This window comes from Pteropus medius, unplaced genomic scaffold, assembly GCF_902729225.1.
Source record: "Pteropus medius unplaced genomic scaffold, Ma_sr-lr_union100, whole genome shotgun sequence".
Classification (NCBI taxonomy): domain Eukaryota; kingdom Metazoa; phylum Chordata; class Mammalia; order Chiroptera; family Pteropodidae; genus Pteropus; species Pteropus medius.
The window spans coordinates 39,259,657-39,279,859 of NW_024344378.1; the positions used below are offsets into that span (position 1 = coordinate 39,259,657).

At 33.3% G+C, this 20,203-nt stretch overlaps 1 protein-coding gene across 13 annotated transcripts in view; it reads right to left on the bottom strand.

The window, feature by feature from the left end:
- The window catches only part of JMJD1C (jumonji domain containing 1C), a 305,718-nt gene that overhangs the window by 6,782 nt on the left and 278,733 nt on the right, over positions 1 to 20,203 (bottom strand). For 11 of the 13 annotated variants that reach the window (XM_039871917.1, XM_039871913.1, XM_039871914.1 and 8 more), the window contains 11 exons: positions 17,757 to 17,846; positions 17,119 to 17,246; positions 16,731 to 16,944; positions 15,669 to 15,883; positions 14,678 to 14,956; positions 11,528 to 11,696; positions 10,517 to 10,607; positions 9,905 to 10,035; positions 9,356 to 9,478; positions 6,153 to 6,292; positions 4,849 to 5,025 (listed from right to left, as the gene is read on the bottom strand). In XM_039871917.1, coding sequence (XP_039727851.1) covers positions 4,849 to 5,025; positions 6,153 to 6,292; positions 9,356 to 9,478; positions 9,905 to 10,035; positions 10,517 to 10,607; positions 11,528 to 11,696; positions 14,678 to 14,956; positions 15,669 to 15,883; positions 16,731 to 16,944; positions 17,119 to 17,246; positions 17,757 to 17,846 — 1,757 coding nt within the window. The remainder of the gene's footprint in view (positions 1 to 4,848; positions 5,026 to 6,152; positions 6,293 to 9,355; positions 9,479 to 9,904; positions 10,036 to 10,516; positions 10,608 to 11,527; positions 11,697 to 14,677; positions 14,957 to 15,668; positions 15,884 to 16,730; positions 16,945 to 17,118; positions 17,247 to 17,756; positions 17,847 to 20,203) is intronic. The other 2 variants (XM_039871911.1, XM_039871910.1) reach the window with 2 other exon arrangements.

The following is a 20,203-nucleotide window of genomic DNA, read 5'->3' on the forward strand; positions in this document are numbered from 1 at the left end:
ACAACATTTACATTATGAACTCACTATGAATGACAAACGCAATCAATTAAGCTAATATTAAGGGCAAATTTATCACTAAAGATTTTATGTTAATTTTTAAAATTGTCGCTGTTTAAAATAAAGGCTGTTTAGACCTCAGAGTACTAGAGATGAGACAAAGTAAATACTGGAGGTCCTGGAGGTCAGCGTCTACCTGCTCTGTCTAGGGACACACAGGGATTTCACAGCCTTAAGTCATTTTGCCAACAGGAGATTTTCAGTCTGCAATTCTAGAGTAATTAAAATATAAAGAGGGCTGTGGCTATGATACTTTCTCTTGCTCAGCCTGCTCAGATATTCATCTGGACACCCCTGCACAGACAGAGCAGAGTTCCTCCTGCTCCTTAAGCCTGGCTAAGTGCTTACTGGTGACAAAGCAAAGAACAGAATGTTGCTTCTTTCCTAGCACTGCTGGCCCGTCACGTAGTATCATTTGGTTGAATCAGTTTTTTGGTCAGTGTCTTGGGTTTACAAGGGCTTGCTATTTGTTTGGTTTTCAAAGCGTGGTCCCTGCACAGTAACATCAGCATCACCTGGGAACTTAGAAATGTAAAATTTCAGGTCCCTCTTCAGACTCACTGAATCAACTTCTGGGAATGGAGTCCAGCAGTTTCTGGTTTTTTTAATCAAGCCCTTCAGGAAATTCTCATGTATACTAAAACATGAGAAGTACTGACTTATTAGAGTATTAGAGTTCGGGATTATTTTAAGGGTCACCTGTCTTCTATTGGAAGTGTTGAAACTATCAATGAAAAGTTTTCAGGACCTCTAAGGACTAAATAAGTTGTAAATAATAATGCATCTCAAATCCAAGTCAATATTGTGAACACAGTTCTTATTTCCTCTCAATTCTCTCTCAAAACCACATTGCCACCCCTTGTTGAGCTGTAAAAAACACAACAGAGTGCAAAAAACAAACAAACAAACAAAAAACCAAAAAAAAAAAAAACTGTGCTGCAATTATCACACCACATAATGGAAGGAAGGTAGAAATTCTTCTTATAGCTGGCAATTCTGTGCCAAAATATGCAGCAGAGAAGTTTTTTCTTGGAACAATCATTAACTTAGTGGCAGAGATCATAATAGAATCTGCCAGTTTAGGCCATACATCCTGCCTCAGTCTATTTACGTATAACATCTTTTTGTTGCAGGCGAAATGTGCTCTTTATAATCTAAGTAAAATTTCTAAAACATGTTTTCCTATGTACTTATGTGTATAATCATAATTGGAAGTAAAGAGTGCAACATAAGTGAACTTTCTGAAGTAGCCAGAGAAGACACATATAGAAACAGGCCAAAATATACATCTTTGTACAAAGAGCATAGTAAAAATTATAGAGAGTCATAATTTTGTTTTCATCTATACTTTTGCAAATAAAAAAAACCCCAACAACAACAACCCTGTTCTCGTGAAGTTTACATTCCATTTGGGGGCAGGGGTTAAAAAGACAATAAACAAAGTTAATTATGAAACATGTCGGAAAGTTATGAGTGGAATGGAGCAAAATAAAATAGGGAAGATGACAGGCAGTTGGGGCGACACAATTTGCAGTTTTAAACTAGAGTGAAGACCTCACTAAGGTGACTTTTGAGCTAAGCCTTAAAGAATGAGAAGAAGCAAGTCTTACAGATATCTTAAAGGAAAAATAATTTCAGACAAAAGGATTATCGAGTACAGTGGCACTGAGGTGGGAGCATGCTTCGTATGTGTGAAAACCACAAAGAGGGCAAAGTAGCAAGAGAAGTAAGGGAGAGAGCAATGGAAAGAAGGCAGTGAGGGGTGTGTGTGTGTGCATGTGTCCATGCAGATAGGATACAAGTACAGATTGTTTAGGGCCTTGTGAGGTTTCGAGCAGTGATCTGTGAACTAAACTTTTTAACAGGATCACTTTCCCTACTATTTTGAGAAAACACAGCTCTTTTCCCTCTCTGCCCAAGAAAGCAGAAGCAGCAGAGAGACATGCATGAGATTGCTCTGTAATAGTGACTGCACCTCAGCAGGAGAAGCACTGGAAGCAAAGGCGAGAAAAAGACTAAATTTTCACTGTGAACCCTCCTGTACTATTTGAATTTATTAAAAATCATATGAATGTATTATATTTTCAAAAGAAAATATTTGAAAAGCAGTCTTTTCAATAAATAGTACCGGAACAACTAACTGTCCATGTTCAAAAAACTGGAACCTTGATCCATACTTTGTACTGCAACTAAAACTGGACCATAGACCTAAATGAAAGAATAAACGACTATAAAACTTCCAGAAGAAAATGTAAGAGAAAAGTCTTTGTAATTTTGGGTTAGACAAAAAGTTTACAGACATTAACAATAAAAGTAGGATACATAAAAAAGCAATCGATCAATGAACTTCATCAAGATTTTAAAACTTCTGTTCTTTGCAAGTCACATTAAGAAAATGGAAGGACAAGCCAGAGAGTAGGAGGATATATCTGCAAAGCACGTAACAGATAGAGAGGGCTTATAAGTAGAGTAGATAAAGATCACTCAAAACTCAGTAAGAAAAAAACCCAATTATTAAAAAAATGGACAAAATATTTGAACATACATTTACTAAAACAGATAAACTATGGCAAATAAACACAGGAAAATATGCGCAACATATTTAGTAAAGAAAATGTAAATTAAAACCACAATGAGACACCAATGCATACTTACTCAAATGCTTAAACTGACAATAAGTAGAGGAAATATAACTCACATGTACTGCTTTGGAGAATGGCCTGGCAGTTTCATAATCTTACATTTATCATATGACCAGGCAATCTCACTACTTGGTATTTATCCAACTGAAACGAAAACCTACGTTCACACAAAATTCTGTACGTGAATGTTAATTGTGGCTTGCTTTATTACTGCCCTGAACTGAAAACAACCCAAATGTTCTTCAGTTGGTGAACAGATTAAAAAACTGGCATATTTATATAATGAACAACTACCCGGCAATAAAAAGGAAACAATCACTAATACACACGACATAAATGAAACTCAAATGTATTGTTGAATAAGAAAAGCTAAATTCAAAGGCTATATATTGTATGATTACAATTATATGATATTCTTATAAATGCATAACTACAGGGAAAGGAAAGAATTAAACGATTATAGGAATGTTAGATGGGAGAAGAGGTTATAAAAGGGGCAAGAGGGAATTTCTTAAGAGTGATGCAAGTGTTCTATATTTTAATTATGTTGTGACCTAACTATGTATTTGTCAAAAGTTACAGAACTGTATACAAAAAGGGTATATTTTACTAAATGCAAATCATACTTAAAAAAAAAAACCCAAAAAATGAAAAACCAAAAAACCAAAAACAAACAAACAAACAAACAAACAAACAAAAAACAAAAAAAAACCCACAAAAAACTGCACTGTCCAGTTCAACATTAAGAAAATGGGTACTGGATAAGTTGAATATGTAAGAATTTTCAAGGAAGACTGTTTTGTATTATCAGAGAATTACTCCTATTTACAGAAAGATTTACTGTACTATTTTCTTAAATAGGCTACTCCTTTGAGGGTATTTTACATTTAGATACAGATTAGTCTTCTGATAAGAGGCTATAAGGCAAAAAAAAAGTACATGGAGGTGAATTGCAATTAACCTTAAAAAATAAATGATCTAACATCTCTGAAATGATCATGTAAATCCATGGAAAAATAAAAAACAATTTAACATAAATATTAATTTATTAACACAATATTTTCCTCCAGGAAGTTATTAGAAAAAGTTATATGTTATTTTTTATTGTTTCTATTTTGCTCTCCTAATTGCAATTTGAGATCTAAGAATGATAAATCTAACCTTGAATTTGACATCTTAAAAGCTAAGCAACTATTATGACTTAAGGACTATATGTGCTATTATAATAGTGTCACAAATGCTTTTAGCATTTGGAAGTAATTGTATATATTGTTATATAAAATGTGGGAAACCTTCCTAGGTAAAAGTACACATACCAGATACTTTGCACACTTTGTTTCAACGAGGGCTAAATTGGTCTGTGTAGCTTCAGTCTACTTACAGGAATCCATTGTATGTTTAATCCAGTCCTTTATACCCACCATCTATTCTGTACCATTCTTCCAGGTGCCACACAGTTAAGCCACAGAAACAAAGATTAAGTTCAGTTTTTAAGTTTTGTGGATGGACAGCTAAAAATTAACATGCCATCTTTTTTTGGACATGTAATTGCTATGTCAGCAAACTAGAGACTCAAGGAGGATACACTTGAAAGCCCAAATTTTTAAATGGTCTAGCCCATAATTCATTCTATTCATACTTGGCGCCTTAAAAGATATATGATCTCTAAGTCTTAATATGCCCCCTCCTACTGTTAAGTCTCAATTATTAAGAACTGAACATAGTACAGTGAATCCTCACTTAACAATGTCAGGTTCTGTGACTTTAAGTGAAACGTAAGTGAACTTTCCACTTATAATGAAACCAATTTTTCCAGAGGCTAACTGATATAAACAAAAGTTAAACTGCTATAGCAAAACGAAATATTATTCAAAGATCTGCTGTACCTTTTCCCCTAAAAAATTTTTAAAAATTAGATTTCAATCCATTAAATCAGAGACAATACAAAAATAGAAATACAGCTGATGTTTAAACAATTTAAGCTCTCAAAGAATTTAATTATGTCAGATCTCTTCAAGCACTAAAAAGCTATTTTGGTGATTTCTTAATAAAGGCACACTGGTACAAGTTATTTTCTTATGTTTTCATTTATACTTATACTACTCAGAAGAATTTTTTTTAACCCAAAGGTGGAACAAGTTTTGCGTACCTGATGAAGTGCTCCTGCTGGTAAGACAACAGCATCACCAAGGAACTGAATAAGAGTGCAGGTTCTGACTCCATATTCCTCAAACAGCCTTTGGCGGAGCTTTTTGTTCACATACCAACTTTGGTCACGTATTGGATCATGTTCTGGTAGAACTTCAAGGCCTTGTTCTTTTGAAATCTGAAATATATGGATTAAAATTAAAATATACACCCCAAGTAAGGGAAATAGCAAATCCTGTATTTCAATTTTCTTTAATAAATAATAGTTGTTTGTTCTCAGAATCTTATGGAATGATACCTAAACTCAAGTTAAAGAAAATAATATTCCACAATTTAAAAAGCCAAAGGATATTAAAACAATACTGCACACTGATGAGCTATTAATAAAGTGAATCATATCCTCTTCTCATCTCTTCCTTCCACTTTACAATTGTTTCAAGAGTGTAACAGAGATGAGGAAAAGCTTAGTTTTCCAAGTCAGTTCATTCCTATGTAGATTTCATAAACATGTATTGATCCTCTTTTTTAAGGCAGGTACAAAGATATCTACCTTTATACTCCTAGTCTTCTAACACTTGACAAATCAGTTTCAAGGGACCCTTATAACCAGTGAATAATCAGCTTTAAAAAGCATAATTTATAATATTTTTAATTAAAACACTGGTAAGGTAATCTGAGACAAAATAGTAGATATAGGGCTACAGCCATTTCACACTGGCCAGAGACAAACCTTAAGTCCCTTTAGAAGGAAGATTAATAATAATAAGAAAAGAAGCAATGGTCCTTTAAAAGAAATCCCTATCATTAGAAAATTTAGAAAATATCTGAGCAAAGGGTTTAAACCAGTGATTTCAGATAAATGTAACACTTTCATTTAGTGTCTTAACTAAATAGAAGGTCAATTTTTCAAAATTCCTGTCTTGAAGTAAATATCACAGAGCAATCAGATGTGATAAAGTAGAATTATTCCCTAGGTGAACAGCAAAAAATAAAAATAAAAATAAAAAAAAGATCCTACATTCTTTAGTCATTACTTTTCATCAAGGTTAATATCTGACTCATCAACAGATTAGTTCTTTACTATAAGGAGATGGGGGAACATCAGTAACTGAGAAGAAATAGCCATTCAAAACCCTCAACATGAAATGAGCTTTAAGAGGAGGAAGAGAAAGGAGCATGTGACTTTAAACAAGAAAAATCCCATTATTTACTCTTATGTTGCTGAATGCCAAATGAAGTTGAATTAAAAATTAGTGAGTCTTTGCTCAAGGTGAAGAGATAAACTATTTGCAACCTAAATTATACCTTTTGAAGAAATTCCCTTATCTTATCAACGTCTTTTCCAGCATAAATATGCCACAGAGCACCAGGTATTTCACTTGAGTCCTTCAATCGTTTTCTTAAAATGTCATCCAAATCTTCTTCCTCAAATTTCTTGAGTATTCCTGAAACACAAAAGAATATTTTCGAATTGGTCAGTAAAGAATACCAACAGAAAGCCAACTCTCTTAAAATTGATCAGAGGCAGCATAGCGCCTGACTAGATTGGGACTCTTAAAGAGGAGATGAACCCAGTTATATATCAACTGTAAGAACTATAAGAGCAGAGAACATTAACCCTGTGTAACTGGGGACACAAGTACCTTTCTTGGTTTGTTTTCTGCAAATCAAAGAACGAGATAAAAACTTAAGGGCTTCTACTCAAACTTAACCAACTTTCTTCCTGTCTCAAGGGAGTGGTCATAACAATGATTTGTACTCATATAGCATTTTATAACTTACAAAAGACTTTCATGACTACTATTAATCAGGTGGCCTCTGTAACCACTTAGTAAGGTAGATAAGGATCATGACCTCTATTTAATATCTGAGCAAACAGGTTCAACGAGATGAATGAATTTGTTCATTACAATGACTAATGAAAGACAGAACGAAATGTCTTCTAATTTCTAGGTGATATCATAATTATTATCAGTTAATCTGTAATCATGTGCAAATGCCTCAGGTGCTTCAGTTTTGAGGAAACATCAGGTCATTCTAAATTGTTGACAAACAAATTATATATACACACACATCCACACAGGAAAAATGATTAACTGTGGTTATTTCTGAGTGAAATAAATATATGAAGGTCTTCGTTTTCAAACCCCTGATTTTACTATAGTGAACATTTTAAAAACATGTTCTTTTAAGAGAAAAAGAATCTACTGTCCGCTACAATGAATATATCAGACATTTCCTAATTTGTGACAGTAAAAGCTTTTTTATCTTTAAAATTGGCTGCAAGGGTTTTTTTCTTTCTCCTTCTTCTTCTTCTTCTTTTTTTTTTTTTTTTGCTAGGATGTCCTAATTCAAACATTTATTGAGTGCTTACAATGTGCCAGACACTGTCCTAGAATGCTGGTAATTAGAGTTAAGAAAGACCTGGTCAAGAACCTCACAGAGTAAAGAAAGGCATATGTAGGCAAATAAAAAAGAATATCACATAGTAAGTGCAATCATGAGTAGAAAAGGTACACAAAGACTGGTTCAGTTCTCGAATGTTATTGTGTAATCTATGTTTAAAATGTTCTCTTTAAAAATGACAGCTGATAGTTTTAAAATGTGTTTTCTTAAAATTATAAGTTGGCAAACTTAAATAGGTTTTCCAATTTTTTTTTTCTTTAAATTTTATTGCTCTGTAAGTTATGAAGGAGGAGAGGAGGATATATCATAAAGAAGAGAAAGTTTTTCTTTAAAGATCTGCAGGGAGAGATGACAATCTGACTTAAACTCTGAAGGATGAATACAGGAATTTGCTGAGAAGGAGATAGGAAAAAGCCACTGTAGGTGGAGGAAAAAGCACATACTTTAAATAAGTAGGTCAGTATTTTTTGATGTGTTTTTAAGCATTATCATAACCCTAACACATTCCTTTTTTGTGATCATCTATAAAAATTGGCAAAAGCTTGAGTTAATGAAAGACTGTCAAAGAATTAAAATGTTAATGAACGTTTTCTCAAAAGACCAGGTATGTATTATGCTACAAATGAGGGACTGGAGGTGTGTAGGAACAAAGATGAGTAAGATAGTTCCAGCATGTAAGGACATGAATGAACAGTAGAGGAGAAAGGCAGGTGTAACCTCTGCATTTTAGACTAAGTGCTACAGGGAATGTTTCGAACAAAGTACAGTGAGGTACAGAACAGATAATTAACCCTGTGGTATCACAGGCTTTGAAAGGATAAGTAATCCGAAACGCAGGTCACACATTTCTCTGGCAGTCGAGGGTTACAACTCAAGTGTGCGTGACTTAAATTCTTGAGAGTGAGAGAGGAAAGGGGTTTTTTACCTATTATAATCAAGAGCGTCAGTTAAGGAAGCTGAGAAACATAAGTTTTTATAGTTTGGGGGAGTTTAGGTTGAGTATTACAGAAGCTGTCAAATATATAGAAAAGCTGAGTGAATATTATAATGAATTCCCATGTCCTCAGCACCTAGCCACTGAGCTGTAGATACCTTCTGGGCTCCAGATAAAGAATTGGTGATCTAAGTGATGGGTGGGAAGTCTTACATAGAATTTCACATAGGTAGAATATAAAGTCTGTAACTCTAGAAAAGTCTTTGTTGTTAGTTCATAAGGTATTAAGAACCAAGGAATAGTGTCACAGAGGCCATGCCCAGTATATGAAGACAATATAGTGATTAACAGTGCCATTTTATTACAGAGGTGGCAAGTAATAAAAGGACCAGAAGGAACCACTGAATTATCCAATTGTGAGAAAGTAATTTCAGTGGGGTAACAGACATAGGGGCCAACCTGCATTTAGTTTACATGTAAAAGGGAAGTGACAGATACAGAAACGAATTTGTTATGAGGGCAGGAACAATAGGATGGTGGCAAAGACATGATTTGCAGGAGGTTTTCTTTTGAAAAAGAAGGAACAGTCTTAGAGTCTGCTCCCACTCTGAAGAAAAGAAGGCACTGGAGAGGGAAAATTTAAAGGCCTACATCTATAAAGAAAGGAATAACAAAAAGGAGTAACAGATGAAACAAGGTTTTAGAAAGAAATCTAGAAGATGGAATCTGAAACTAATACACTGGATAGAAAGGTTACTTCTATTTAGAAGAAAAGGCCTCTTCTTTCTCTGACACTGGAGAATAAAAAAGGAGGAATCATGAGGCACAAACCTTATCTTAACCATCTTCAGAGCCTTAAAACCTAGCTTCTATTATTCACTTAATGTTTATAAGTGACCTGAACTACTATAGAATATAATGATAGGAAAGGAGCAAATAAACAATATTCATTTTTAAAATTAAAATTCCCATTATAGCGAAAGACAGGTAAATACATTAATCACTCAAGTAATAAAGATCAGAATATCCCCATATGTACTGCAATTCTTTTTGGAATCTTTGCTGTTAACTTTGAGGCCATATAATACTAGTCTAATACTAGATAAAACTAGTGTGTATGGTTATTCAATTGTTATTCCAAACACCACTATTCATTAAGTTTCTTTACCTGCTTTTGAGAGAATGCCATTTCCTTTTGCTATGCCAACATAGACTAGAATATTTACAACATCAGAAACTTCAACATGGAGATTTGTGGTTCCTATATCATGATCTTTAGCAGCAGCTACACCTGTGTATAAAAAAAAATTTTACTTGACAGACTACTTTACATATTTTAAAAATCAGGTCTATGAGGAAAATTTGTTAATTGTAATTTGAGTATTTGTCTCCTTGTTCTAAAACCTGCCTCCAATCTATGACATGTCCCATAAAAATCAAATGAATAGAAAATGTAAATATTTTACAAAGAATCAGCAGGTACTTAACTATATACTGATTATACATTCCTAATATACGTCTTGGTTTAGAAAAAGATTTGGATGAATTATTAAAAAAAAAAAAAAAAACAGATTCAGTGGAATCTAAAAATAGATAATTTGTCCTTGGACAAAAGTTAGTTAAAATTCCATATAATTCGAAACTGACAGAAATGCAAATATATTCATTAACCAATATTACATAAAAATAAAAGAAAGAAATGCAAATATATACCTACCATAGGCACTGCACAACCTGGGCCCTAGATCGGGACGCACAAAAAATCCTGGCAAATGAGAAGCCAAATTGAATTTTCCTTCTGGATTGCAATATTCTGGCAATGGCAGGCTTTTTAAAAGATCTTCATATCTGAAAAATAACAACATTGACTTCTTTTGAATACAGACTTACATTTTTAAGTGCTTTCAAATATATTTTCAATAAATTTTCAAGCTGTTCAAAACACAAGACTACTTTCCCTTAAAGCCTCTGACAGGTAACACTTTCCTTGACTTCACAGTTTAATGCATAACACATGGGCAAATGCAGAACAGAAGTGATACTAAAACTGCAATTCTGCCTAATCATGGCAAATTAAAATCATGAAGAGAAGGTAAGTCCTAAACAGGGCCCCTTGCCTTTTGATATGAGAATTCTTTCCTTTACTGTCCTAATATAAAGACTTCTCCTCCTCTGCTGAGACTAGAGATTCAGTCGTTTTTGGTTACTAATTTTAACTGAGGAAGAAAATGCCTAAAGATCACATTTTTAGTTCCTTTTCTTACTCCTGGAGATAATATCAACTCAATTTTAAAAAGCTAAGAGTCAAAATAAGTTTCAAAAGATGTACCTTGCTGGCATCATAGTCTTGAAATCTTCTCCTGAAGGGCAGTCTTTCAATTTTAAAACAACTGTTTCTCCACTTTTCGTTTTTTGCCGTTCTATAAAGAATGCAGTTAATTACTAAAAAGGTAATCACTGCCTTTTTATTTTTATTAATGTTTGGAGAGGAAGAAATGTAAAATGAATGATTCAATTGTTGCATAACAGGTACCTAATGAATGCTTGTTTATTGGCTTTTATTTATGATGTACTTAGTAGTAAGACTTTTCCTTATGTAGATAGATATTTGTAATATTGCAAAATTTAAAACATTTCTAAATTATTAAAATCAGCCTTACATTTTAACTTTCAATTTTCAAAGTGTTTAACATAAATTATATGATTCAATTTTCAAAGGCTTATGGGGTTGCCAAACATATTCCCCATGTGATATAAGGAAAAACAGTATAAATGACTTGCTTATGGTCAAAGGGAATTAGGGGTAGGCCCAGGACTAGAACCTAGTTTCTTTGTTTCCAAGCACAGATAGTCCCCAATTTATGATAGTTTGATTTAGGATTTTTCAATGGTGCAAAAGCAACAGGCATTCAGCTGAAACTGTACTTCTGATTTTGATTTTTTCCTGGGCTAGCTATGTGGTGCAATACTGTTGTGATACAGGGCAGCTGCAGCTCCCAGTCAGGCACGCCATCATGAGGGGAACACCGATACTCTACAATATGTTCACTGTGTTGACTGTGCCCAACTGTAGGCTAATATAAGTATTTGCACACATTTAAGGTAGGCTAGGCTAAAGCTATGATGCTCTTTAGGTTAGTGAATTAAATGCATTTTTGACACGGTATTTTCAACTTTTATGGGTTCAGCAGGATGTAGCCCACATCGTAAATTGAGGAGCATCTGTACTTGTTTCTTTTTATTAGACAAGAAAGTAACATAGAAGTTTAAGTCGTATGTAATTTATTGTTTTGGGGGGCTATGTTTAACAAAACAGTACAGTAAACAAAAAACAACATACTTGAAACTTCTTCAAAACCATCCCAGAATTCCTTAACATTGGCATTTGAAATAATGCTGTCTTTGCAGTTCAGGAGATCAGTTTGGTGGTCTCCAAAATCAAGACTAATTGATTCCGCCTTCCACAAGCTAATGTTCATTTTCTTATGTACACCAGAAACCACTGCAGGCTTATAAATAAATACATAAATAAAAGTTAAAAGGTATATGGACACTTCCAAAATCTGATTTCATACACACATAACAAATGGATAAAATGTTAAGTTTAGGGACTAATGACAAATTGTGAGAATGATAGGATATTAAAAATAGTCCCTGACCTGGAAAGATGTTCACAATAGCTGTCAAAGAGAAAAAGTGATGATAGAATGCCAGGTAGAATATATTACCGTCTTTGAAAAGAAAAATAAATGCACGTAGTAATTCTCAGGAAAGAAGTCTGAAAGCCTCTATTAAAAATTTCATTTCTAAATGGTTATAAATATGAATTTTTGGGATGTTTTATTTACAGATTAATTTTTATAGACAGAACATAACCTACTTATATATTTGTATGTATGTAATATGTAGTATTTTTAAATAAAGTCCTTGACATTAAAACAATTTATATATATTCTGAGTCTGTATCACTTAAAACATATGCATACATTCTTTACCTCCACAAGGATCATGATAAAAATATTAAACAACTAGGCATAACAACATTAAATTTTAAGCCTACTGACTGATTCCCTGAAAGTGAACCTTTCCTTTGAAATCATGTGAATTCAAATTCCTTCAAGGCTACTTTCTAAACTAAAAACCAACAATTGAAGATTTATAGCTTTTAAAACTCCAATGCTGATGTAAAAAAACCTCTTAGGCAATTTGATGTACTATTCTCAGGTTTTTTGTTTTTTTTTTTTAATTCCTTTATTATAAATGAAGTAAAAAGTCCGGGATATAGAGAACACAGAAAGTTGTGACTTAAGAGTCTCTTGTAAAAGGTATTAAGTACTCTTACTTTGAAAGATAATTAAATTTTGGTAACCTTAAGAGAATAACCTCCAGCTAGGGTTCTTATTCCAAAAGGTATCTCAAAAGAAAAAAAATAAAACAACAAAGGTTTTGGTGGAGTCGGGTTAACAATTTGGGTGACTACTTCATTAAACTACCTTTCAATGGGCTTAACGATATATCCAACTATTATTAAAACAGTTCAGCTATTAGATAATTAACTATTATTGGCAATTCACATATTAATTCCTGGCCCGTACTGTATCTATTAATAATATTCCCTATGCCACTCCTTCTTATGGTGGCTAGAAGCTTGAGAAAAGTAAACAGATTTTTAAAGAGATTATAGAGGCAAGTTAATTATAATATTAGAATATTCTGAAGCAGAATCCTTAGGAAACGATTATCATTATCTTCCTGAAATACCGAAAGCCTTCCTAATTTGACTCCTTGCCTCTGGTCTTACTCCCCTCTAATTCAATTCTCAATCTGCTTTGCTGTCATTTTAAAATGTCAATCTGATCACTTTGATACCTGAATTAAAACTATTATCCACAGGATAAAGTGCAAACTCTTTAGCTTGATATATAAAGGCCCTTCAAAATCGTAACCTCAACCACCTCATTTATTCACCATTATCCTACAGAACTCTTATCTCTGTTCCAAACAAACAAAACTATTTAACAATTCCCTAAATACCTGATGCTTTTCTCTCCAACCACTTATCCATCTAGAAAAATTTCACTTAATCCCTGAGGCATTAATTCACACTAGCCTTTTTAAATTAGTACTCTAGCTTAGTCATTCCCTCTTTTGGGTTTCCACAGTACCTTGAATAAATTTCTTAGACTATTTAACATGCTTAAAAAATATTTAGGTGACTATTCGAGTCCACGAAAAATTAGTGGCCTAAACTGTGACCCAGCAATGGCACTGGGGCTTGAAGAGCCAACCAAAAAAAATAAAAAAGCTAAACATTGTACAGTCAGCTTTCTGTTCCTATGGGTTCCAAATCCACAGATTCAATGAACCATGAGCAGAAAATATTAGAGGAAAAAAAGATGTTACACTGTTGCTGATGTGTACTTTGTAGGTAAGGTCTATGATGGTTGCATCTGTATTGAACACATACAATACTATTTTTTCTTGTCGTTATTCCCTAAACAATACCATAAACAACTATTTAAATAGCATGTATACTGTATAAGGTATCATAAGTAATTTAGATAATTTGAAAACAGGAGGATCCTGGAACCAATCTCCTGCATGTACCAAGGGACTACTGTATGTATAATGCATGGGTGTGTGTTTTTTCTGGGAAAAGAGAAAGCAAACTTTCATCAGATTTTGAAAAAGATTAGTAACCTAAAAAAAGATTGAGAACCATTGTACTAAAATGGCTCTTACTCATATTGTACTCATTTTTATATCTTTTAACAGCCAGCATAAAAGAAGAGATTTTATTTAAGTGCTCAGTAACTATCTGATAATGAATAAAGTACAACAAAATAGCAATGGTGTTTTTCAGAAAGCAAGAAAGAACTGAACATGATAAATACTAAGTCATAATTTGTAAATTATCAGATGATAATTTACTACATTAATACACATTTAAGATGTGTATTAATGTAGTAAATTATCATCTGAAATGTGTATCAAACATTATATAAACATTTTGATCTAACAGAACATCATTTTTATTTGCACAGAATTAAATGATGGAGTTTGTCATTCAAGATTTGATAAAAATATTCCAGGGATAAACATTAAAGGCAAAAAGCATCTACATCATTTGTCAGTTCAAGAAAATTGCTTCTGGTATTACACTTTAACAGCAGATGCAAATCTGTTAACTGGACTAAAATACAAATGTTAAAAAAAGGAGGTACCAAACTTGGTAAATACATGGTTTTATTAAAAGTTTGCTGACTGATAAATGAAAAAAATCAGTGCTTCCCTATTAATTCATATAAATCTGACCAAAAATAAGAATTCACTCTGGTAACCATTTTGGTGTTTTTGATATCTTCCATGCCATATGTGTTAAGTAGTATCTTTCCCCTTTCCTTCTATTCCTAAGGAGAGCCACTGTGCCTGTTCACACAACCAGCTTCAGTTCCACTAACAGTGTACTAAATCAGCTTAAAATACTCACTTGTCCATGCTTCCAACACTCTTTGAAAAGCTTCCAATTATTAATATTTTTATAATCCTTAAGCCAAAGAATATGCTTCTCACAGATCCAAGAATGTGGTATATCACTGTACAATTTATTGTTTTTATCCATGGCAGATTTTCCGCTTTCTTTAGGCTGTTCTTTAAGCTCTGGTTTTACATTTATCTTAGAGGCTTTACTTGGTGGAATTTTGTTTTCAACAACTGAGGCAATTATGTCATCAAGAATGTTTGGCATAGTCCTTCCACTTTTACTACTCTATTAGGAAAAAAAATATATTTTGAGAAGAAATATATACATTTTTACACTTTCACTTTGATTTACCACCAACATAGCAAACAATCAACACATATAATATACCTGCCTTCAAGAATATGTAATCATATCAGTGGATATGGATCTCTAGCGCTTACATTGTTCATTGTTCATGATGATGAGAACCAGAACTTTAGTGGTCCTCATGTGAGGCCAGGTCTGCAGAAACCAGACAGACGTCTGATCTTCCTACCTTTCACATTCTAGGGCTAAGCAGAGGAGAAGGGACGCTAAGTGGAATTTCCCACATGCTTTTAAAAGCCACTAAAAATTTATGCCTATTTATACAATTATTCTGCTATTACTTTCCTCTGGTGAATAAAACAAAAATTGATTTCTGAATATTTTAAGTAACAAAACAGTTACTTCCACATCTGCCCCCCTCCCCCTACTAGATAAATAGTTTTCAAATTCTGAAGGAGTATCTAAGGGCTCTTGTGAAATCAAAATGCCCCTCCCCCAATCTTTTCCACCTTGGAAAAAAACAAAATCTCGAGCTTTTACGTTATGAGTTATCATGCAAATAGGAATATGCCCAGTAATCTGGTATGTTTAATTTCATCTGCATCTATTTATTGTGTAGTTCACAGGCAAATCTGTGAATCATCTAAACTTAAGGCCCATATAAAAGCCAAAAATCTGGCATCTCACTCACTGGGGTTCCCATAGAATATACTGGTGCAAAGGCAATGCCAGCATCTGTAGAACCCACACGTAGCTTGCCAGCTGTTGTGGTCAGTAAATCACGTAAAGTTGAGCCTTGTTCATTATTCTGGGAGACAGGAGGTGATGTTCTGCTGTTTGGAGAATCAGGATTATCTTGTTCTCTCTCTTCTTTAATTTGCTTTTCAAGGGCGAATTCTTTGTTTTCTGAAATAAAACATTTTACAAAATTCAAATAAGATTAAGCATGCTGCCAAAGTATAGACAAAACTGGTTCCCTGCGTTTTATATTGCAAGGTAAAACTGTAGCACTAGTGGTTTATTCACCACAACACACACCAAAGGATGGGTCAGATTCTTCAAAATGGAGTCAAACGGTTTGAATATGAAAAGAGCTTTCTCAATATCATAGAAAGGTAGCTGATTCTGTACCTGTCACAAATGAAAATACTACAGCTGATACAGGGACAAAATACAGGTATATAACAAATCTAGTGCCCTGGTGGCTTTACTGATATGCCCATCCACAAATGGTTCTGCAACTAAATTTAATGCAATCACAGGAAGGTGAGTTCCTAGTAAAAGACATGGTTTTACTGAAATTTAAGCCATAATGCAAGCAAAAGACATACATAAATTGTTTTAAGTGAACAGTACATTAATGTATAAGAGTACATTGTTGGTTATATTATAATACTGTATTACATAGTTCATGAACAATGTGGGGGGCGGGGGTGGTTAGGGATACCGATCCTCAATGCAGTTGAAAAATTGTGTGTAACTTTTGCCCACTCTCTGAAACTTGGTTGTCCCTCAATATCTGTGGGGGATTGGTTCCAAGACTCCCCTCTTCAAAGATACTAAAATCTGTGGATGCTTAAGTCATATAAAATGGTATATAGTTCAATGGCCTCCTGCATCTGTGGACTCTCAACCATGAATTGAAAACAGTACAGGTATCTATTTAAAAAATCCACACATAAGCGTATCCACGCAATACAAACTCATGTTGTTCAAGGGTCAACTGTATGCTTAGATAATAAATTATATTTACCTTTTTTTTCCTCTCTGGCTTTTTGCTCTGCAAGATCTGCTAACCAGTGCAGTGGTGACTGGGATTCTGGAGGAGTTGACTTGCTGTTGGTGCTTACATCGCTCCCTGGACTGCTGCTGCCATTGCTCTCAGACTTCTGAGGGGTATTTTGCTGCTGAGACTCAGGTATGCACAGAGAAATTTTATTACTGTGATTAAGAACATTCTGTAAAACCTATAAGAGTAGAACAATTGAATTTTTAAAATACTATCTTCAATTATTCAGTTAAAATTAGTAGTTATATTTATACGGTAAGATAGAAAACAATACAAGTCCTAAACTGGATTTCAAATATCAAAGCTAATTTAACAATGCGTTTTATTTGAATAATTAGAGATTTATACTCACTTGAGACACACCATTCATTGTAGGAAAATCACCAACTTGTATATTCTGTTTGTTAGTACAATGACAATGGGATTTAATACCGTATTTTTCTCTAAGAGTGTGCATCACATCTAGAAGATCTGTTAAAACTACAAAATATAATAGTGGTTAATAAAAAGGCTATAACTAGTTAAGATTTTGAATTTTTTTTCCAGTTTTTCTTTTCTTGTACCTTTTGACTTTTCTTCCATTTTTATCTTCATTCCATCTATTTCAGGTTTGATCATTAAACTAAGTTCATGTCCTCTATTCTTTTCTCTCTTACCTCTATTATTAAAAATTCAGTATGTTCAAAAAAAGTAGAATAACCTTTCATCATAAATCTAATAAAAACTTTCACTACACTCTAGTTTTCCCCTTCTCAAACCTTTCCTCTATGGCTTTCTTAGTCACTGGGCTGGGCTTGTCTTGCTAGCTTTATTACACAGATAATTCTAATGTAATAAACAGAATTTTTTAATATAAAAAAATGGAGCAAGAACAATTCAAGATTAGATAAACCTCTTCTTCATTCTATTACATTCCTACATACGCCCCAATACTCTGGAGCAACCAAGACCTGTTACATTATTAAATAAATAATGTGTATTTACACTTACCAGAACCAGGTATAATTTGAGTTGGCATTAAATGTTTGTGATCATGAGGCTGTCCCTTCACACACTTCATCCAAGCATATAGTTCTTTATCTGTAAGATCATATGTTCTTTTAAATCAGCTATGGTTTTATAATTATATAAAATTGATGGCTAGTACATAAAGAGCTTAATGATTATAGAAAATGTCAATGGTAGGCTTCAAATGTATGGTTCTTAAGACAATTCCACCATTCTAAGAATTTTATAAAAACAAGATACAAAATCGACATTAGCCTTTTCCAAAATGACCATTTTTTATTATCATTAATGTATTAGTTACTTCTATCTTCTCTGATTCTACCTTCTGTGTAGCTAATCTTTGATTTCTTAGCTATTTTCTGTGCCAAACATGGCTTTTGCCTAACCTTAGTACATTAGAATAAAAGTTTGACGCTATTGCTAAGTCATTTTCCTTTTGTTTCAGACATGCAGAACTGTCATGAGACGTAAAAAAGTCACTGCTTTACAAGTGAAAGAAGAAAAATTCTGAGATGTCCTAAATTACAATATACCAGAAAGAGAAAGTGACGACAGTAGTTTAACTAGGTAATAATAGCTGTGGGCCAACTAACAGTAGACTGCTCATATTCCTGAATGTATGATGGAGCTTTGTACTGATCACTGCAGCCTGCTTATGCATGAACTTACAGAACCATTGCTCATAACGAATCAAAAGTAGTAAATATTTCTTCCTTACAGATTGTGCACCTATTCTAGAACTGACCCTGCTTCCACTTTTCCCATTCCCCTTACCTGCAGCCAATGTAAATTCTTTCAAATCAACTTAAATCTTTCTTCTCTAAAAAATAATCTATAAAAGAGCCCTTCTACTCCAGACTGTGGCCATGTTTGTCATTTTTATCTAGCCCAGCAGCTGTTTAATAATAATATTTAATTGCTACTATTGCCTTCAAACAAGGCTCTATACTTGGAGTTGCAAACCTATTAAGGCACAGTATGAGGCATATCATACACAGGAAAGCTATTAAACACCTTGATCTTAAGGAGATCTCCCTTATAAATTTCATGACAGAGAACTACTTATGATATGCCTTTAAGAGCTTCAATAAGTATCACAAAGTTCATTAAATTCAGCATAAAAAAATCTAGAACCATTATTTCATGAAGTGTCATGATAAATAAAATTCAAATGTAGTCTAAAATTGTTTAAAAGCTTTCTGACTTTCCCCTCTGAAATCTACATAGTAACTTGTGAATGTTTTCTAACTCCCTATATTTTAGACACAATTGCCACTATATAAAGCTATAATCTAGTCAATGTGAGTTCATTACAATATTTAACAGTGAAATGAGATATGTAGATAACAAGACATAGATTATACTCACAAAGAAATAATATGGTGACCAACAAGACTCTGATTTCAAAGTTAATAGTACTATGGAAATTGACAGCAATACAACAGTTTAGGTTTATCATACATACCCTATTCTTTTTCGAAAAAGAATTCATGCTTATATATATGCATAAAATATAGCAAAATATAAAATAAAATTTTAATTTAGCAAAGAGAAAACAAAATATAAAACAATATAAAATGCACGTCATGAAGTTTTATAGCACTGAAGCTATTTACATCAACTGAAACTGTCCAAATATATTTTTATGGTTTTGGAAATATTTAATTTCCTAAAATGCATTCTTTATTATGATTTCAGATTTTACTCATGTTTAATCTTTTGCACAACACAGAAACACTGAACAGTAGATGTTTGAACATGTTTTCCCACTTGCTCAGGGCTCTCTGATAAGTGCTGGGTGTATAAGAAAAGGGATTAGAAAGGATGAGGCTTAGTAATCTTTTCATTAGAAAAGATACTGATGGCTAAAAATCATGGTTTGTCTATCATTAAACATGATTTTATTTCTAGTACTTCCACAACTTGAATTTTTCTTTTCACTGACTTTATATCAAACAAGTAACTCTGTACTCTCAAGGTTACCAGTTTTAGGTAGCTACTTCCAAAACTGCCTTGAATAAACTTTTCTAAAACCTTTTAGCATGAGAAAGGTGCATTTTAGTAACTTCCTTTTTAAACTTTGTTTCTCCAGCTGTATTAACACGGAAAGCACTGTTTTTGTATCATTTTATTTATCTAGAAGTTAGAGATAACAGTTTCAAAGGCTGTTTCCATATATAATAAAAATTTCTTCATTCTTTAAAACTAGAGAATAAGTGGTAAGTGCCATATTCTTCAACATTTTTATTTGAACTTTATGGACCAATATTTAGAAAAATCAAGTCACACTTTTAAGTATTCAATTGCGACTTATGTGCTTGACTGTATAATTAACAGGTTCTGGAAGAGACTGCAGGCTCCTATACACTGGAATCATAAAGCTGCAAAGCCGAATATAATAAATTTGGACTACATTAAGAAACTATCTG